The following is a 21,415-nucleotide window of genomic DNA, read 5'->3' on the forward strand; positions in this document are numbered from 1 at the left end:
GTGCCAAAATTGGCCTGCCTACTCCTTTTGGCATGTGGAATGAAATAAAAGCAAGACCCATCTCGGATCTTGCCTTGTTCAAACATAAACAGCTTTACAAATTCCCATATAAGGTTTGTATGAAAAACCACAAGGTACCCTAGTTCTGAAAAAAAAGTGAAACCTTTATAACGCTTTGTATGATCTAAATAATTATTGCAGAGTTGGCAGTAAAATGACATCCTTAATTATTTTATTCCATCAGGAAAATTTCTTTATAGAATGGATCATAAAACTTACCAATTTGAAGGTCATTCTATTCTTGGTAACAACTTCCTGCACAATAACATAGTGCAGTGCAAGGGAGGTTTGCTTTAGTACACTTACTTAGTCCACTGCAAGCCCTGTTACATCCACAGCTTATCAGTTCACTGCATGCTTTCGATGCCTCAGCTAGCGTAATCCACTTGGGAGACCAACCTTCCGATGATTGTTGCCAACCCCACTCTGCCAGACTTGGGAGTTCCTGCATAGGCTCCAGCGCTTGACCCCATACATGACCAGCCTGATAGGCTGCTCTTTTGATGTGCTGTGCAGGAGCGGCTTGAGTTGGAGGAATATTCTCAATGCTTTTATGAACTTGCGCAAATAGAGATTGTCGAGCTTGTTGACTGTCTAATGGGTACACGTACGGCTGTACATGACAACCACAAATCGCTCCAAGACACGACATTGTTCTTCAGGTTCCGTATCTTGAGGGGATGATAGGACACGGAAGATTTCAGTACTTCAGGACTTGACCTCCAGGCTTTGAAAGCTGTCTTCTTTCCTTTTCCCGCAAAGTATGAAACAGTATCACACCCTGTGACAGCATGAAAAAAGGGAGGGCTTCACCCCGCCGTTGAGTTAGAGAGGTGGTGATCTTGTGGATTGGTAGATATCTGAAATGCTTACCAACACCAAAGGCGATCCACAACTCTTGTAACTCTAGCTGCTTTGCTCATGCTATCGCGAGTACCACAACATCAACCGTCCTGATCAAGACCTTTTTGAGACCCCTGGTTGATGCGTGCTTCACATGGATGAAGATCCTCGTATCCACCTCCTCGTGGTTGCAGGCAGTAAGACCTTCCGTCTCTACTGGAGAACGGCTGAGCACGTCAACACCAGATGTAGTGATTACCTCCACCCCTGGAAGCTGGATTGCTGTCACGCTTTCTGCTAGATAGTGAAAAGCTCATTTGACTGGAAGGAATGCATTATCGCACACGCGCCTTCGTACTCCCGAGCCTCTCGCCTCCCTTGTACTCCGCTTCAGGCTGTTTGCGAAGCATTGATCCCATATCAAATCTATTCTTTTGATATTCTGTGCTTGTTTGATGACATATTTGAGAAAAATACAGATGTTGCATGGTCCTTAAATGTCTTAGACTTTCCAAGTGGCAGCATGTTAACAACTGCAGCAGCATCAAAGACTTTTACGTCAACGTCTGGACACTCTACCGTGGTGGAAGCCTCAAGTAACTGGACTAATTCAGATTTCTGTCCAGAACGCATTTTGCCAGCGCAAGAGAGTGAGGGAGGACTACCATGGTTTAATGCTTGAAAAATTCTTGAAGATTACCTTCTCTTACCTGGCATGCGATATAGAGCCTCGCAAACAGGTTCAGTCGCTCTTTAGTACTGAAATTTGATTTCTTGTCTTGTTACTTGCTGGGTTTTCTGTTTTTGGGTTGCGTTTTTAGATGTCGGATCTCTATGACGTTTGACAGCATTAAATATCAAAAGCTGAGAAAGCAATAGGGCAACATTTATCCCCACCTGCTCCTGTTCGTTTTGGTTCTTAATGTTAGGCCCTTCTAATAGCATGTTTACCAAAGGTAATAGAGATTTAGGAACTGCTTGGTGATGGCAGTCAGACTCAAATGATCCATTAAAGTGCTGTTGCCTAGTCAGGATCTCTTTCCTGATAAATGTGTATGGCAGCTTTACCTAAATGAATAGCTTCTTCGTCATAATCATCGTGCTGTGCAAACTGCAAAGCTGAACTGATGTCCCTAGAAAAAGCAAGCTTTACCTCCCTTCCCTCGTTATATTCACGGAGATCAGGCAACTGTGATAGCAATCGCTCCTTTAGCCGGGTGGAATTAACCCGCTCAGGAACATAAGCTCCTAGCTGCTCAAGTCTAGAAGAGTAAAGCTTTGACAAATCGGACAGCTTGAAAACTGTTTGCTTTGCATTATCCTCAATGTATGCAACTAACTCAGCTAAAGCAATGGCTTCTAGCGAAACTTGAGTGGTGATATTTTCTTCCTCTTTAGGTAAAATACTTCTTAATCGATTGTAATGGGCAGTAAGGCATCCTGTGTGATAATTTGAATCAATGGCAGGTATATCGTCGGCTGCAAGTTTTCGGTCTTACAGTTTTGTAGCAGCTCCTCTGACCTTGCTGTCAAGGGTAAGAGTTGCTGCTCTGCAAAGATTATCTCCAGTTTCATCACAAAAGAAACATGTTTGCTGAGATTCTTTGGCTACTTCTTTTGACGGTATCCCTAGACTAGTGCGAGTTTTAACAGGACTCGGTGCTTCAGAACCGTCTACTGAGCTGTCCTCGAGTTTCCTCTTCTGGGCCCTCTGCAGTTTAAGAGTGCTGCATTTGTTAAAGCACGACTTGTGCCATTTTGCTTCATGACGTTTTAACGTTACTAGGCTTGAATTGGCAGCTCACCAATCTCACCAAATTGCTGTAAATTGTCTGCCAAACCTTTGTACCCCGAGCCATAGTTTTTCCTTGTACTATTTAAAGGACACACTAACTTCTCTTCTGTCTCTTGTTCACACAAAGCACAGAGATTCCAGTTCTTTTCTGTTCTTACCTGACCAATTTCCATAATCCAATATCCAAAAGACTGCAAGTTCTTGTCCGAAAACTGGCGCTACTTTTAAAATCAGCCAGGAGCTACTTCTAATATCAGCCAGGCGTACTTGCTTCGTGCTAATATCAGCCAAACAATACTGCACGCAACAGGAAGCTCAGATTGGGATCTAATTGACAAAAGTACCCTTCTTAATAAAAACGTAGACTTTTCTGTTTGGTATGACGTAAATTCAGAGTGTTTAAGCGAAGAAATGTAATAAAAATGAGCCTGCAGTCCCAAACCGCTGACCGCATACTAAAAATTACCAAAATATAAACTTAGGGAGCACGATCCAGCTGGAGTCTTGCTTTTATATTAATCTACATATTAAAAGCTACATTTACTGAAAGTTTCATACTTCTATCACTATTTGAACAATTCTATGATTTTTTGTCGCTTATCCCCCGGACTATCTCAGCCAAAGGCGATGGCAATGTGGATTCAGCTACAGGCAATGACGGAGACCGAGATGGCGTTTCGGATTCAGCCTCAATGAGTGAGATTTTAGGGCCAACCAAAGTAGCTGGTGGAACAACAGGAACGTTTTGAACCTAATTCTTAAAAAAGAACGCGCATTTTGCGGCTCACCAGTTCGCCATATGTCTGCGTTTTCAAGGGCGACTTTCTCCATCAATTAAGACATCATACGATCTGGAAGCAACTTCTCTAACGCATTCAGCTCGTCTTCACGTTCCAGAAGTTAAGGTAGACGAACTGTCTCGCCAGAATTCACAGAAAGTGGGCGTTTACTGTGGTTGAAGTACTTGCGCTGGCATTTATAACGAGCATGCAGTTTTGTAGTATTTTTGACAAGGCTGAATATTGTCCAACGTTGTTGGACGATTTTGCACAGTGTTGAACGAGGTGGCCAAACGAATGCAACATGGGTTGATGCAACTGACTCTTGGACTCAAGGGTCTGGGACCAAAATCTACTCAGAACCCTTAGAAAACAAACCCACGCCATATTGGTTTGCCCAAAACCTATGAAAAATGTTGAACACGTGGCCAATTTAAACGAATGCAACATTGCTGTTCACACCTGAAAAGAAAAGAAATGTTGGACGATGTTGAAGACGATATTTGATGGAAATCAAACTTCGTTCAACATCATCCAACATCGTGCAACATGTTGGATTCAACAATGTTGGACGATGTTGCATCCGTTTGGCCGAGCCTTTACACCAAAGACCCAAACGACGTTGGGCAGGGCTCGTTTCCATACCCTCAATGTCATTATTACGCCAGTCAATGGGGGTTTCGTAAACAGGCTCACGCTTTTAACTGTACACACGGCATTATCAGCGTTGCAATAATGCTCTGTGGATAACGGGGACTTGAATTTGAAGTAACATGTTGAAAGTTCCACTGCTCTGAGAATTTGGTGAATTCAGACAAGGCAAAACTGAAGGCCCATTATCCGTGACCAGGGTATCTGGTACCTCAAATTGACTGAAAATAGCCATCATACTTCTGCTTACCGACCGTACCTGGAGGTCTTAGACGTGAGAGAGTTTACCTTGATGAAGTTATATTATTAAAATAGTCGACGACAACCATCAGAATCCAGCCTGAGAGAAAAAAATCTCCGCCACCCTGCGGTAACCTCGGCCTAGGGACGAGGTAGGACTTCATGCTGAATTAAAGGCTCCTGAACTTATGAATCAAGACGCCTCAGGCAAACATTACACTGACCAAGGAAATCCTTCATTTGAGCGCTCATTCCCGGCAACAACACATACACACATACACGTGCGAAGCCGGCAAAGGCAGCTCCCCAGACCAATGTGACTCTTGTGAGCAAGGGACATAAACGTCTTTTTGAGGGTCCTGGGAACCAACAGGCCAGTCATCCGCGGAAGACGAGATTCCCTGAACAGTCCACTCACCACGAAGCTGAAAGAAGGGCCGTAAAACAGGGTCGCAATCGCGAATCTTGCTAGGTCAACCTTGTAGTATGACCGAGTCACGGATGATTCCTGCTCAATTTTCTCTGGCTGGGATAGATAAACTCGAAAGTTCTCAGTGTGGTCAACAAGTTCCAGAGATTTTACTTCCTCGGAATGTAGCGCTTCTTGAAGATGTGCACTGTTCAGCGTATCTGCTATGAACACGAGGAGACATCCCTTGTACGTAACTTCGAGAGTTGCAAGAGCAAAGTTGTCCCTCCTGCCAAGGGTTAGGCTACCTGCTGAAGCGACAAAAGTCACCCCCTAAGTTGTTTGCGATCCAATTATAAACCGGTAGTACAGCTGTTCAAAAAATAAGTGAAAAGTAAGCTCAGCCAAGCTAACTAGGGGTGGTGGGTTGGGGGGAAGAGGGGGAGGATGAGGGCCTTAGAGACCATCTATAAGAGAGCAGAGATAAATTTCGACCTGGGATGAAAACTCTTTTCCTTGAGATGAGTGGTTTCATCCTGGGTTGCCTCCACCTGTGCTAAACTCATGAAGAATAATGCGAATAGGCAATCCTTTTATATCATCGTTTTCATGGCTTTTGTCCTATGAAATTGCCATCTTGACTTGCACCTAGGAGTTTAGTGGCTTCTTCCTAAGGAGGAAAATTATAATACAATCAAAACATTCGCTCAAAGCGAAGGCGTTTTGAGATGGTGACACCACCAACGCGGCCACATTTTCTACATATTACAAGAAACCTACAACAATTTTAGGAGAGCATATAAACGGACGCAATTAATGCCTATTTTACAACAAATTATGCGCTGTGCAATTTAATTCGTCAAAACCGACATACTGTTTCGAAGGCCAGGTAGGTGTCCTTGAATAATTAAGCATATGGATTACAAGAAATTAACAGCTGTGCAGATGGACCATGTAACAGAAGCAAACATCGGCAGTCGAACAGAAGCTTCTGAAAGTCGGTATTCCTTAAGGAAAGCTTGCTCAGCACGACCGACCTGCTTCCTTGGTAGTTTTGTAAATGATCTCACAAACCGGCACGCAATCAAACCTGCCTCGAAAAACGTTCTGATTACTTGGCGATACTTGGCGATACTACTGAGAGTGAGTTAGTTTATGTTTGTAAATACAGACTTAACTAATCACCTCACCACCTGGCAACAGTACTTTCGCACGTTTGAAACAGTCGAACCAAGGTGACATGCTTCAACAGAGAACAATATTACCACTATCACAACAGGTTCGTAATTAGGTAGTTTGCCAACGAAACGGGGAGCTTTAAATCCAAAACAATTAAGTTTCCTGTAGCTAAAAGATGAGGTACGGTAGCTCTTAACTTTAATTTGCATTCTTAATTTTCAGACATTTTATTAGTTTCCATGTCGCATTTGCACTACGTTTACTGAGTTGCGTAAATTCCATCTTAACCCTTCAAACCCTTATATCAAAAAACAAATTTTTCTATCTTATCGCCATACTTTTCTTATCAAAGGACCAGGGAGAAGTTATTAAAATTTCAAGAAAATTCACCTTGGGTGATCATATCCTTAATTTTCATGACCTAAGGGATTGAATATGCATTGATATCACAAGGAAAAATTTATCATTAGCTTTCCTCGTTCAGCTCATAATATGTATGCATTCTCTGCTTGTGGACTTATTTGTTGCTGTATTTGAACTATTAATTTGTATTTCTTGTTTACGCGTTGTATCTAGCTCCTTGTTTTGTTATGATTATATTCCATTCCATTATGATTATATTCCGTTTATAATAATAACTGGGCGACTCCGAGCTCTCCCTGAAAAACAAAAATTGGTAAAGCTATATAGTTTAACTGGTTCCAACATTTGTTTCGACATTAGCTCGACATCGATCTGTTAGACAACTCTTTCCTCATTTTTGAAAGTTTAAAAAATGCTGAGGCTTGTTAAGTGCGTGTTGAAACGTAAGATGAGGAGGCGGTATTAAATATGTAGTGAGGCCTCGTTTAGACTAATCGGGATAAATTTGAAAACACATCAAGTGCTTTCCACCCGTATCGTATCCCTTACGTATTAGTTTTTTTATTTGAATTTTTTTTTGTCGCCCACACCAAAATATCGCTTCACCAACGAAGATGTCCAAAGGATGTTACTTTCTTCGGGCCCAGAAAAACTAAACACTGACTACGGTGGAGGATGCGCCGCATTACCGTTGCGACGATCGCGTTTTTAAAAAGAAAACGTAAAATTAAATGCAAGGCTGATCGGACAGCTAAAATAATTTTATTGCCCAATATTTCGGTTAGACAATACTAACCTTCAGGGGTGGCAAAAAGCTAAGTAAAAATTGGAAAGAAACGGTTACAATATTTAAAGACGACACAAATGAAAAGTTGAGATGTGATTGGTTGATAAATAAAGAAAGCTAAAACGTGTACAGTAGACAGATTAAGTTTCATCGCGTCTGTTTATTCCATAGGGTTCAAGAGTCTTGCCCTTGGAAATTAGAAATGCTTATCTGGCTTTCCGAATGCCGTCTCTGTTGGAGTTAATGAGTTCTAGGGGAATGAGTTCTATGTTTTTGACTGAATGGCCAGGAAGAGTGAAGTGATCTGAAACGGCGGCAGGTTGATCAATGGAACTAAAATGCGCGTAGCCGCCACTCTGACCGTCTGTTAAAAAAAACCCGTTAATTATCGGTGGTCGAAAACGCCGGTGTAGTATGGACGGAATACCAAAACAGAGAAGAAAAAAGATGGGGCTTAAATGCGCGTTGAATCTCTCGGTAGCTCAAAGGTTAGAGCATCCGACCGGTGCAGTGTACGCCGAGTATGTGTGATAGGTTCGATTCCTGTCGGGGTCTCAGATTCTTTCTTTGTCCCAACGCTATAGTGTCACTGAGGATGGACATTATCTCTTTCTGCGGCAACTTTTCTCTTAAATCCAAAAGTTAATAAGGCGAAATTGACGTTTCGATGTAATAGCTAACATTATTATTATTATCAACATCATCCTCGAAACGTCGAATCGCTTTAATTTTTGTATTTTCAGTTAAATGCTCAGTTTTCTAAATCAACGATCATTCGAACTTTTATCTTGTCCTAAAAATGTTGGATCATATTCACGCCGTCATTAAACACCCTCACCGGTTCAAATTTCTAGGGAGACACCTGCGCACATTAGACTGTTTTACTTCAATGTTTCAGCACGCAAGTATTTTGACAACCTGAATCGGCTCTTTTTCTCAGTTCTCCTACTAGAAATTTCTTCAAACGTTGTCTCGTTGTTGATACTGCCTCCAAACAACATTGTTTACACTCCTAACATTTCACTATGAATATTTGTTTACTTTCTGAAGAACAACTGCCAGACAAGTGATGAAACAATTTAAATAGCCTTTACGAAACTTGTGAATAATTAATACATATATTCTACCAAAAAGTACCCCGAAACATGAGTGGGTTGTGTTGTACACATGTACTTTCGCATCGAAGAATTGTTGGGACATCCCTTCTTGCCTTCGAAAAGTGAACCAAAGTCGATGCGTTCCGTGGGCGAATGATCCGTGAGTATCCGTCGTGAAAGGCGTATAAGGAGAAGAAAGAAAGCCACGACGCTATGAATTTGTTGGCAAAACAATTAATCCTTGGATACAATACAATTCTTGGCTTTTCCGTTGTCGAATTTCCTAAAGAGAATGGTAAAGTTTCTGTTCAGTATTTACTGAGATTTTGAGATTGATTCGCTGTTACCGAGATCCGTGCTGAGTGAGGGGCTCACGAAATAAAAACGAATGGAATCTAACATCCACCGAACTGGAAATACCGTGCCAATTAATGCCTCAATAGTGGTTGATTCCAAGGTGACAGCTGGAAAAATTGAAATTAACCTTTTGTTTACATTTGAATGTTCAGCGATAATTTAGCACCAAATACTGAGGCTTGTGATTGGTTTAAATTATTAACGGCTACCCTTAAATGGTTTCGTGACGTACAGTACATCTCAATATTTTTGCCAGGGGACTTTAGTAGAATACAATGTTCCTTAGCCTGCAGACTGGTTCACGGTTATCAGCCACCATTTTTCACGAAACAGCTCTTTAGCGTGAGTAGTGGAGTTATATTTTATGAAAATTACTTTAACACATTGTTCGTTTTTCATTTCTTATTTAGGCGTAAAGGAGTAGTCATGTTTCTGACAAGTTTATTGCTAAGAAGCAATGTTCACTTCCGTCATTTAGTCGTTGGTTTGCCGGCCATTTTTAATTTCACGTTTATATATATATATATATATTAATTTTTTTGAATTTTTTTCTGTAAATCAATCATGTGCAACTACGGCCGAGGCCCAGTTCAATTACTTCCTTTACAAACCAATCTTGATCGCTTAAAATTCTTTGTGAGTATTACAAAAAGTATTATTTTGTTATAACTAACAATTGTTCCGTTGTTTTGTAAAGTAATGTTTCATTCGCGATAAAAAAAATGAATTAGTTTTTGAGACCGGCGTCATTTTAGCACTGATAACCCTGGAAAAGACCCATTCCTCTAATCCTCTACAGCAGGTTCTTTGGCACCGTTGTCTAGCACATCAATAATTCGTAAGTGTTGTAGTGTATTTCTTGGTTTTCGCAAATGGATTTCTTTCTTTTTTTTTCTTTTTTTTTTTTTTTTCCATTAAGATCCCGACTTTTGTTTAAAATGTCTTTGTACTGATCTTTATTATTACACTCACCACAGGAGAGTACAGTTTCGGTCATTTTTATTGGTTCCTTACTCAAAAGTATATGCCCTATTAGTACACACCGAACGCGTGGATAGTGTTTTTGGCGCACTCTGGTTGGCTGATCAAACTCTGGATAGTACTTCCTAGTCAACCTCCCGGCAAGTAACTCAGTTTATTTAGGCAGGGGGTCTATTCAGCTCAGCGAGGGTCTTCTCCGTAGGAGTTCTTGAATACAATTAAATACAGCTGTTTCGACAAAGGTTGCCAAACAAAGCGTAAAAGCGTACGCGAAAGGTAGCCTGGGAAATGCCCAATAAATTTCAATGAAAGTTCAGAATCCATATATACAATTATGGAGTTTAATTCACATCGTTTATTGTAGCCTTTTATTTGTAACTGCTCCAGTGAGGTTCTTGTGATAATAATAGAGAACTTAACCGACAACAACGGCGACGGCGACGACAACGCCAAAACAGAAGGCTTTAAGGCCCACTTTCACCCATTCGGCTTTGCGGCCGTTTGTTATTGTTTACAAGCGCTTCTATTGTTTAGTCTTGCGATCTGATTGGTTTACCAGAATATTCCCGCTGGGATGAAAGTTCTGGCGTATTTAAAATAAATCGGACCAGGCAAGTCGGACTGGTTGATTTCGCTTCAGTCCCTCCGATTTATTTTAATCTCTGCACCTATAAGAAAAATTTACTCTCTAAAGCGCTCGAGTTCTTTCTACTCCTTTATGTAAAATTCTTGGCGAACGAGAGTAGACGGTTTGATTCGTTTTTCTGCATTCGTTCCTTTGAGCGACGCGGCGGAACAGTCGAACAGTTACATCCGGCAGCCCTCAACATTAAATAATTTTTGTCCGAAGATTTTGATTCTATTGTTGTATAAGAAAAGCAGTGATCTTAAAAGGTCCTTTCGATTATTATTGAAGTTGACGTGAAAAGAAATAAACAGTGCTGGACTCAATGTTAGCTCTGTTAACATCGCTTTCAAAATTATAGCGCGCTGCGCCGATCCGGTCTATCGTACTATCATGAAATTATTTCTACTGATCTTTGATGATATAGCAATGATGCCACGAATGAATCTGCAGCTTACTAATCAAATGAGTATTTTAATTTATTTGCCGGTGCTAATAGTAAAAAACGAAGGAACGCCACCTAGAAAACTATACAGTTTATTACGTCTCGCTGAACGCTGTTTACATGAATAGGGAGAATAAAATCGAATGGAGCTAATAAAACTTACGTGTTAAGGTCAGACATCCGTAGAAATCAGGAACATTGCTACAACAGATGCATACATGGGGACAACAAATCCTCCCGCTTCTTTGTTTCAGAATAAAAGTTATGCGAAGAGTACCTAAGACGAATTTATTCCTTCGGAATAAGAACTGTACAACTGCATTGTCAACGGCGCGATGTTTCTAAGAGGCGACCGACGACTTTCCGATTTTCTTTTCTACACGTGGACTGTCCTTAAAAATATCCACATAGATAAAGCGAGAAGATATTATACAAAGCTTAAATACATGAAAAATAGTGATATTCCAGCAAATGAGCTCGATAAATTTTTAGAATATGGAATTTTTCGCTAAATTTCGGTACATTTCTTTGCCGTCCTCTTCAAAATAACAACGTAAAATGACCAATTAAATTCAAGGTTTTGTGCAGATCGTTAACCGACGACGATGAACGGCTTTTCATTCGGCTTTTTCTTGAGCGCCACTTCTATCGATGTAGTTCCTGGGTAGTTAGCCGTTTCTGTAGAAGTTGAACGAGTTAAAATGATGGCGAAGTAGTACAAATTGAGTAAAGTTATATTTTCAGGTGACGTCTTCGTTGGCGTTACCGTCCCATAGCGCTTCTTTATCAGGGGGCCGGGGGGAGAGGAACCGTTTCTCAAATCTCCCGAAACGTTTTCGGACCCGAGGAGTATTTTTCATATCCGTGTCTATTGATTGGTGGTAATTTCGTAATTTTTCGTGCAAAGAGCAATGTGTTTTTTCATCTTGCAGCGTTTTCAACGTTTAAGCTTTCAAATAATTATGTAAATAAATCTACTTCCTGACAATGAACATTGTGTCCGTAAAATTGGTTTTTGGGACCGAAATGCCTACGGGACTTTTTAGAAACGCACGCCCCCGGGGAAGCCTGATCTCACACTCACACGGCGAGTGACAACTGGCACATTTTTATCAGCTATGTATTGACATAAAAATAGGCAATTTCCGAGTTTGCAAAGCTTTTTCTTTACCTTTAGTTTGAAATTAGCCTTTAGAATCATTTTCAACGAGCGGGATGAAAACCTCGATTAACTCTTAATCGTAGATTAGCGTTAATCGGCTTTCGAACACGGCGGCCCAGGATCACAGTTTTATTGCCCGCACGGTCAGAAACATTGAGCCAATCAGCGGAAGTTACCTGACACTAAAATTTTGCGTTAGTAGGAAAGCTTTAGAAAAAAGTGAAGTGTTCTTTACCCCTTGTTGACACATCTGCAGCTGGTCGTAGCCGCTAGCCTGATAGACAGTGTCAGGGTACCGTCACCAGTCTCTACCTGTTTTCATTTTCCATAAATGATATTAACAAACATCTGCCGGGATAACCTGCATATTGATTGGTCGCGAAGTCATTTAAGATGAGCTTATATTAACAGGGAATGACATAGCAGATAATAACCGCTTTGTGTTTACATACTGTCAGAGAACTACGGTCGTTGTTTACGAATCAACTTGGAGGGATTTTTCTAGATAATACTGCAAGGAACTTGTTAATATATTTGTAAGTCAGAGATAGATACCAAGAACAGGGTACTAAGCTACATATACATCCCAAGAACCGCAGAGCCGCAGGCTTCGCTCTTCGGAAGCTGTTAGCTGCTCGAATGCGTTAACCGTCTGCGAACTAATATCCACAAATATTTTTGCGCACATATCCCAAGTTAAGCAAGGTCCTTTTTAATCCATATCAATCCATAATAACTGAAAGACTTCTCTCCCCAGTTTCGTTTAAAATCCTCTTCCGTCGATTTCACGGCCATGCGACCTTCGAAGGCCAACTCCCGGATGTGAAGTTGGCAATAGAATTCACCAAATTGCTTATATTGGTATCTTATATGGAATACGAGGAGAAATAGGCAAGTTGTAAAGTAGGCCTTGTCACGATTTTCGACGCCATTTTGACGAGTAGGCAAACAGGCTTGAAATAACAGTGTTTGTATGGAAATCCGATGTGAAATAATTTTCATGAAACATCGCTTCTGAAAAACTCATGAATTGGAAACTTTTGACACTAGGAAAAGGATTTTAAGAACAAAATTGGAGGGATGTAGCTGTGACAGAAAGCGTCCAGTCGTGTTTTGAACTTTCCATACATTTCCCTGTATTTTTTCCTGCGAACTATTTTTAGTAGCAGCTCAGGCTGGTTCGCTTTACAAACAAATGTGATGCCTATTCGTGATGAGCACGTCTGCGAACGGCAGCGATAAGCCGAGCCGGACGAGCAGTCGTTACTAAGCCAACATAAAGATGGTACATTAAAACAAAAGCAAAAACAAAAACAAAACAAAAAATGATTCTTTGATTCAAATTTTTTAAGCTCAACTGAATCTCATTAAATCATTTCAGCGGCATTGAACCAAGACTCCTTAGACATATCTAGTATTGTTAGGCCCTGAATCAGCGACTTGGTCTTATAGCGCAATCATTGTCGCTGCTGGTGTCCAACTTTTTTCAGTTTGTAATCGACGTTAAGAGATTCAGAAATGTTCTTCCCTTCACATGCAGTGGACGGCAACGATATGGGAAAGGAGAAAGCCGTGAACTTTTAATATCTTGCAATCCTCCGGGAACAGTTTTGTCAAACCGTAGGATAGAAACTACTTAAGGCATACATGATTGACGTAAGTCTACTGAACGCCAACCGCAGTGAGAGGTTTCGCATCGAACATCTTGTAGCAATTAATGAAAGCGACGGTAAAATAACACACAACTTAGGCATCAACAGTGTACTATAGTTTACGTGTCTCGGAGAATCGCCTTTATGCAACGAAATTTTCCATATATATCGTGTATAGATGTTCACTTGATCGATAGGTTTTTTTTCTTACTTTCTTTCTAAAAGGCTTTAATTTAATATTCAATTCAGCTATTCATTTGTAGAACTCTACATTTCGACAATTTTCTTCAGTGATATGGTCTTCTAAGTTTTATTTAATCACCGAGTGTTGTTTTGATTTTCTGATAATATTACTTTCTTTTGAATACCTTTTTCAGATATTATATAGACGTGCCATTTATGACTATTATTCTTTCACTCGATAGTATTATTCTGGATTTTGGGAATTTTCATATCTCGATCATACAGAAGTTTTATTAAATCTTTTCTTATTTTCCCGGTTCGCCGAATAATATCATTTTCTCATGCTTAACTTTGTCCATATCTCGGATACTATTAGCTGGCCCATTAAATTTCTCGATGTTTTCGCCCGAAATTTCTTTTTAGCTTCTTTAAAAAAAACTAATCATGATTGACATCAGTCCTTTCTCATTACATTAGATTTCGGCCAATGTCTTACTTGTTATAGAGGTCTTGTTTAATTATGTTTCTCTTTTACTTGCCGATAGTATAATTTTTTTATTTTGTCCGGCTTTTCTTAACTTAAATTCATGCAGCTACCATTTTGTTACAAAATTCAAGATTTCCCCATTTCCGTAATTGGTATGGAAATAACGAGCAGTAGTAGTTTTCAAACCTAATATTAAACAAATTAATTCATAGCTTTCAAACCTTGAATAACCATTTTCTATTCAGAACGTTCATTGTTGTGTTTAAGTTAAAATACATTTTTTCTTTAAGTGAAAGTAACTATCTTTTTCATTGCCCCGCTTTAAGTCGACAAAAATAAGGAAAAGAATCAAATTAGTCAAAATATACTTCATAATAGCGCTTTCTGTTTACCAAGATTGGTTTAAGGAACGAAATTTTATCTCCTCAATTTCCGAGTTGCCCTGGGCGATTCAAAAATAACCTTATTTAACCTTATTTTGCCCGCTTTGTTTACTCCAAAAACAAAAGGAATTGATTCTTTTCCTGGGCACGTATGTTGAGGTGATACGTTCATTATTTAACCCGCAAAAGAATACTTTCTTTTGTCGTAATTAAATCCAAATTTTTGAGGCGTTTTAAGTTTTCTCAATGTATATCCCACAAAACTGTACCACGAATCGATTTGTCCGCCTCCTACTTCTTAAAACAATACACGGGGGGACACAAGAATAGACGTCTGATAGGAAAAAGGCAAGGCTAAACAATAACAACAAAATAATACCAAGCCGCGTTATACTGCATTCATGAAAAATTAAAATAACAAAACCAATTATTTCTAAAAAAAAAAAAAAAAAATAAAGCTAATTCACTCTGTGTGTAAGTCGTTCATTTACATGTACAGCTCAAACGAGATACAGCCAAAAAACCGAAAGTTATCTGATAAGGCTGCACGCAATGTTAGTGCTTCTCTCGCCTTGTTGTTTTAACAAGCCTTTCGTTCTCTCACATTGAATTTTTTTTTCACAGTCACTTACATAACAACTACGCATGGCTTGGCGTGGAGGTACACATGCTGCTACTCGTGCTCATATTTTGACAGTTGCAGCTTTCCTTGGCTTATTTGGATTTTCACCTGGTACCGCAGAACAAACTGAACGCGAGGAGTGGTTTGGATCTGTCGACTGCCCTGCGACGTTGTTTTTACGCTGGAATGAGTATCTCTCTCGCCCGCCGTATGTGGAGAAAGAACCCAATTCGACGGAAGTGTTTAGTGGATTGTTTAGAGGTAATGTTTCTGCTCATTTGGATGATTTTAGGCTTCGAGATCTGTGTTTTTTTACATCCATCAGCATCTACGAATCATGAACTAAATATAAACGTTACACCTTAAACTGAAAAGCAATAATCTGCGGGTACGCTCTTTCGTTGAACAAAGAAAAGAAAAGACAAAAAGGGGCAGGAAATTGTCAATGCTGTGCTATTTTTAATTAGCACAAAATACAACTTTTGGCTTGAGGTTTCAGCGGGATTTTTTTAAACCACTTTATTGCTTACAACCGAAATGCTTCTTTGACCGCAGTGAAAACATTCATAAGACGAATTGACACACCATGTCAGCTTTGAAAAAGGAAGAGCCGTGCAACTCCCCTGATTAAAAACTTATATCGACGTGTGATCTGTAGCATAGCCTTATAATCTTACATTTCTCAACGCTGGCATTGAAGCATCAGTAAGCAGCAGACAAATAAGACGTTGGACATTTTTCCGGATATCACTTTCCATAAAAACTCAAATCAGCCTACGAAAAGCAAATATCAAGCGCAATTCATATTTGCTTTCCTCTCCTTAACACTACCTTTAGAAGAAAGCCGATTAAAGAAAATTAATATTATGAGCCGATGACGTGTGGAATAAACAACATCTTCTCGATTCTCGTATTTGCTTTTCCGAGAAGTTCTTAGAATAATAATAATAATAATAATAATAATAATAATAATAATAATAATAATAATAATAATAATAATAGAAAAAATACGAGAATACAGACAATAAGGTAATAATGTTAATAAGCCCTGAGTGACATAAAATTTTAGTGTTGTTTATTAACGCCGGGAGATATGCCTCTGGTAAAACAAGTTCTGCCTTTGATATCACCGAAACAATGACTTTTTTCTTTACAAGTATTGTATTAATCACACTGGCATTCCGCACTTTTCACCATACATACATTTATCAATTTTATTTAATCTTGAATTCGCGGATTCGAGATTGAATATCTTAAAAAACTAAGGAGACTTCGAGGATTTTCGCTACTCAAACGTTTCTACTGGCAGGCAGTCTTAAAAGAGGAAACGTTATCAAAGAAAGTAATTGTATGAGAGCCACGATGTAATATTTCAAACACGAGACATCACATATCAGACACCGCGAAGAGAGTTGAAAATACGACGCGTAGCGGAGTATTTTGATATTGTGATGAAACACTGTGACGAGTGTTTGATATAAATTCTCAAACAAACTGATTTTGAAGGGGAAATTAAGGATGCAAAAACGAGGAGTTCTTCACCAGATATCCAAACACGTTACAGTGCATGATTTCCTTTATCTTTGGCTTTTGAATTATTGATGAGTTTGAGGAGTTATTAAAGAAAAATTTAATCGCTCTTTCTTGCTGACATTCGGCAGCTTTAAAGTGTATTATTGAACAGGTTTTTTCCCTCATGTTTGATAGGGACTTGATTGGTGACTATTGCTTAAGAAACAGAAGACCTTTTTTTGTTTAAAGATGAGAAAACTAAAGAGAATTATTACTACTATTTGTTGTTTTTTTCCTTTACTTTTTATATTTTTAATATATTTGTTTGCAGTCACTGGGCTACCGAAACTCCACGATATTTTTCTGTCCTTGTGATATAAAAGATTTTTTACCACAACAAAAATCATACAGAAATAAAGTGGCAACTTTCAATTAAAAGTTTTAAAGTTTCAAGGAACAACGTGATGACAACAGTGTATCCGGATAAAGTTTCTTTCAGCCGGCAATATTTTTGCCGGGATGAAGGAGAAATGGCGTAGTTAAGTTATATTCTGTGAGTCTCGACTTTGTCTGACCAGGTTTTGACTGAACACTGATTGCCACTTTATGAGGCGTGCGCTATGTTTGCTTAAGTTGCTTGGAAACGAACGAGAAAACAAACTTTAGGGTTCTCTCGTCCTCGCAACCGCTCAAGGAGAAATTGGCAGTGCGTCCAGGGCCAAAATACAACGTGGTCGAGTGCGTTGGGCCTATCGCGGCGTTCCTTTGGGACTGCACTCAATGTATTCCTCCCTCCGGATCCTAAAAGCTTCTTTTGATCCTCTGCAGTGAAGAGAGTCCCCAAGTAGGCTGCAAATTGACATTGTATGTTATTTACCCTGTTATTCAGGGTGTTGCGTGCACTGATAATCGAAAAATTAACTGTCGGCTTTCAGACAATACAATGATCAGTCTCAAAGTATGACAACAGTTGATTTCCAAGAGGGCATGACATTATTACTGAAATCATTTATTGAGATCTTGTGAAGAAAAGACAACACTTTTGATGCATCGTGGAGTTACTAGCAATTGTAATTTTACTTGCTCTTGAAACTGTTTATTTACAACAATAGGCAAGATGCTGTAATATGTAAGCGAGGCTTAGCCCATTCTAGATCTAAACAGAAGTCATAATAGGTACATCAGGACAACATAAATTAATTTGACAAAATGTCGTCTCTTCAAACTCTTCTACACCAACTAACGTATTCATTCCGGGCCTCGCAGCTTAGTCGGTAGAGCAATGGACGATCAAATCCGGAGGTCGCGAGTTCGATTCCGGCCAAGGTCGGAGATATTTTTTCCTTACCTCGTGCAATCTCCAGGGCCAACGTTCAATGGGAAATTCATGGGTTCACTTTAGCACTTTACCATACACCTTGTGGGCGGTTAATTCTATGATCCTTCATTTGTGTCCTTAGTGCTAGTGGCACAACATTCATTTGCAACGAACGGTAGACTGGTAAAACAAAAACCCTCAAAAATAAAACGCGTACAGAATTGAATGGGAAATGAGTGAAAGTGGATGAAAGGCCAACGGACCTTTTATCTTCGTTTCCACTTTCTAAGGTCACGGAACGGGTTACCCATGCGTCAAATGGGACATACATTGAGTAACACTACAAAGCTTGAGACCTAACTCGGTGAACATAATTTTCATTTCAGCTTAACCGCACATTGTAAAGTTAATTTTAAACTCATTATTACGTTTGCAAGTTAATAGCTATGATCCTGCCTGTTTTCGCAGACTTTCTGGAGCTGATGTTGACAGAATGCTGCAGACTAAGCACTACCCTGGCTCACAACAGTTCGGATGTAAATAAACCAGACCTGGAATTTCCAGTAGTTGTCAATCTTGAAGCTGACTGCAACATGAAGAAACATTCAAATCTTGTTCCCTTGGTGCCACATACGGGAGTAACGTTCGTGGTTATCAAAGGCGATAAAAGTAACCATTCGCTGCAAATGGTGAAGTCTCTGTTTACGACGTGGCCTGTTCTGGTTCTTACTCTCGTTTTATCATTGTTTGCCGGAATTATTGCCTGGTCATTGGTAGGTGAAATAGAGTTGAATTCTCAGTTGACTGCGTAAGGTCCAGACAAAGGCGTCTTAGTACTCATATGCATCAGCTTAAGCCTAGTTTCCATATAATGGGATTGCAGGATAGCAGATGGCAGTCTGCAAATGAATATGTCATCATTTGGAAACAAACTTCTGGGATCCTCTGCGATCATAAAATTAATGAAGAAGGACCTCTTTGCGATCATTTGAGATCGCACAAGTCGACCATCATGTGATCGTTTGAGATGATATGGCAACCTTGCTTTAAAATAGCTGCGACGTGCAGTGTAGCCTCCCTCGCAGACCCTCTGTTGACTCGGCTACACGCAGAGCTTCATGCCAGGGAACATATTAAATATAGGGAAATGGGACACCAGAACCGGCGGTTGTTCCAAGCAGATTAAAGTTAATGGACGAGTAAAAGTGAGCTGAACTTTTTTTCTCGCTCGTTGAAAATGTTTATTTATAAAAAACGTATTTGAGGCTACATATAAAGGTGAAGAATTTTTCGAGTCCAAGTCAAAGCTGAAGGGTGAAAACCTTTTGGAAAAATCTTTATTTATCAGCAATTTAACTGGAATCATATTTCACACCTACCCGAGTAAAGCTCAATCGTGCTTTGAAAAACTGCATGGGCCCAGACCTTCATCGTAAGGAAGTAGAGCTAAAAGAACACTTAAAATACCGGTTCCACTGTGCAAATGTGAACTTTCATAAAATGACCTATATTGTACAAGAAAGAAAATGCCCATCTCAGGGAGGTGACGTGGTCGAGTGGTTAGAGACGCGGACTTTTAGTCTGGAGACACAGGTTCGAGTTCCCTCTATGACCACAAGCTGGGTTTGTTTTAGGGTAGTCCCCTGTTTAAATCCTCGTCCACGCTTTGTAAATAGCCATCTAGTAAGCCTCCCTGCCAACTAGGAATTAAAAATTTTAAGGAGTTTATATTCGTTTGATTACACGACCCGCTATCCAACCGTGCATAAATAAATTTGCTTTAATTTACTTTATATAAACAATGAGTGTTACATAAAAGCATGTCCGGTTTTCTACCGATAGCAACTTATCACCTGCACTGCTTTTTAAACATGCTAGATTATTTTAGACTTTCTCAGTTTCCTATTTCTTTGTTTGTTAGTTTTTCTGTTGTTGACGTATCCCAGTGTTTGACATTCTGAGTTGGGCATCAGTGGTGTGCGTAAGATGACAGAAAAGGGATTATCTTTCAAAGAAAAATAATGCAACGTAAAAAGATTAGTTTAAAACGCAGAAATGATTTCCATTAAGGGAGTATTTTTCATTATATTAAGAAACTGAGTAATTGGACAGAAACATTTCAACATAATAAGAAAAATTAACCTAGGTAACCAATTTATGATATGATTACGTTCCTAGGAGAACAGGAAAAACTCAGACGACTTTCCTCAAACATTTACCAGAGGAACTTGGGAAGGCTTTTGGTGGGCTTTCATTTCAATGACAACTGTTGGGTATTTATTCTCTTCAATATTTCTTGAAATCACAAAATGAGTCAGAAGCAGATTGTAGCTACTCTTAGTCTGACTATCAGCAAAATGGTTCCTAGGTAAGAGTGGTAACGCCTGTTGAAAACAAGACCATTTTACATTAAAAGCATCTGCCCACGTTATTATAAGAGTACGAAACGAGAAGCAAAGCTGCTTAGTTCATTAGGGACAGTTCTAGGATGAAACAATAGCCCTATTAGAGCTGATTACTAAGTGCATGCAGAGTAACCATGTTCTTTGACCTTTTATCTCCGTGGTCTTTAGCATTGTAAATTCAGAATCGTTGAGGATCACTGATTAAACTGAATTAAATTAAAAATAGGATAGTTAAACTAATAAAACTTTGTGCCGATGTTTAAAGCAAACTTATTACGGAAGTTGTCGCTTTTTCGTCCTAGTATGTTTTTGTTCATCTATCAGTTTGAATTGTTTTTTGTCACAGATACATGGTGATAGATGTAATGTAAATTTTCTCTCTGTAGTTATGGAGATTGTTGTCCGCGTACAGTTGGAGGTCGCCTTTTCGCAATTGTTTGGATTTTAATGGGGATTTGCGTGTGCTCCATTTTCACTGCGGCTTTGACGTCCTCTCTGACAACTCTTTCATTGGAAACTAAAATGAAATTACCAGGAACAAAGGTTGGTAGATCTTGAAAGCAAAGCCTGGGTTTTAGTTTCTGAGTCAAGGTTCCAGTGGGCGCCTTTTAAACTGTGTAGGCCACAGAGACGAATTCTTCCCTCGCCCACTTTGGACGTTTGTGACATTTTTAATATTGGAGCAAACATCACCAAAATTCATGATGTAGGTCAGTGTTCACTGAATTTGATGTTATCATGACAAACTAACTTTTACAGACGGGTTTTCAAATATAGGAATATTCATCTAAGCAATGAACAAAAATTAACCTTCTCTCAGTAATTCTCCTGTTTTTAAACCACAGGAATCCTCATCTAATATTTCCTCATCGCTTCTAAGAGGATCCCTTGCCTGTATTTCTTTCTAAATAAATTAATAAGTATAATTCTGTAGCAAATAAATCTACCCAAAACTTTAGCAATCAGTGTTTTAAACATGCAAATACTTCATGCGATACACGGCTTAAACGTAATGATCAGCAAATTCTCCAAACCTACTGTAAAGATATACTGTTTCCTGAAACTTTCTGCAATTAAAAA

General features: G+C 39.3%; 1 protein-coding gene across 5 annotated transcripts in view; it reads left to right on the forward strand.

The window, feature by feature from the left end:
- Positions 1-21,415, forward strand: part of LOC146484573 (uncharacterized) — a 56,028-nt gene that overhangs the window by 28,974 nt on the left and 5,639 nt on the right. For 3 of the 5 annotated variants that reach the window (XM_085104681.1, XM_085104679.1, XM_085104680.1), the window contains exons 3-6: positions 15,103-15,361; positions 18,399-18,703; positions 20,109-20,203; positions 20,722-20,878. In XM_085104681.1, the coding sequence (XP_084960807.1) occupies positions 15,124-15,361; positions 18,399-18,703; positions 20,109-20,203; positions 20,722-20,878 (795 nt within the window). In that variant the 5' untranslated portion in view covers positions 15,103-15,123. Of the gene's footprint in view, positions 1-7,722; positions 8,903-14,973; positions 15,033-15,102; positions 15,362-18,398; positions 18,704-20,108; positions 20,204-20,721; positions 20,879-21,415 lie in introns of those variants that run through there. The other 2 variants (XM_085104682.1, XM_085104683.1) reach the window with 2 other exon arrangements.

The sequence above is a fragment of the Pavona decussata genome, unplaced genomic scaffold (genome assembly GCF_977016875.1).
Source record: "Pavona decussata unplaced genomic scaffold, jaPavDecu1.1 SCAFFOLD_32, whole genome shotgun sequence".
Taxonomy (NCBI): Eukaryota; Metazoa; Cnidaria; class Anthozoa; order Scleractinia; family Agariciidae; genus Pavona; species Pavona decussata.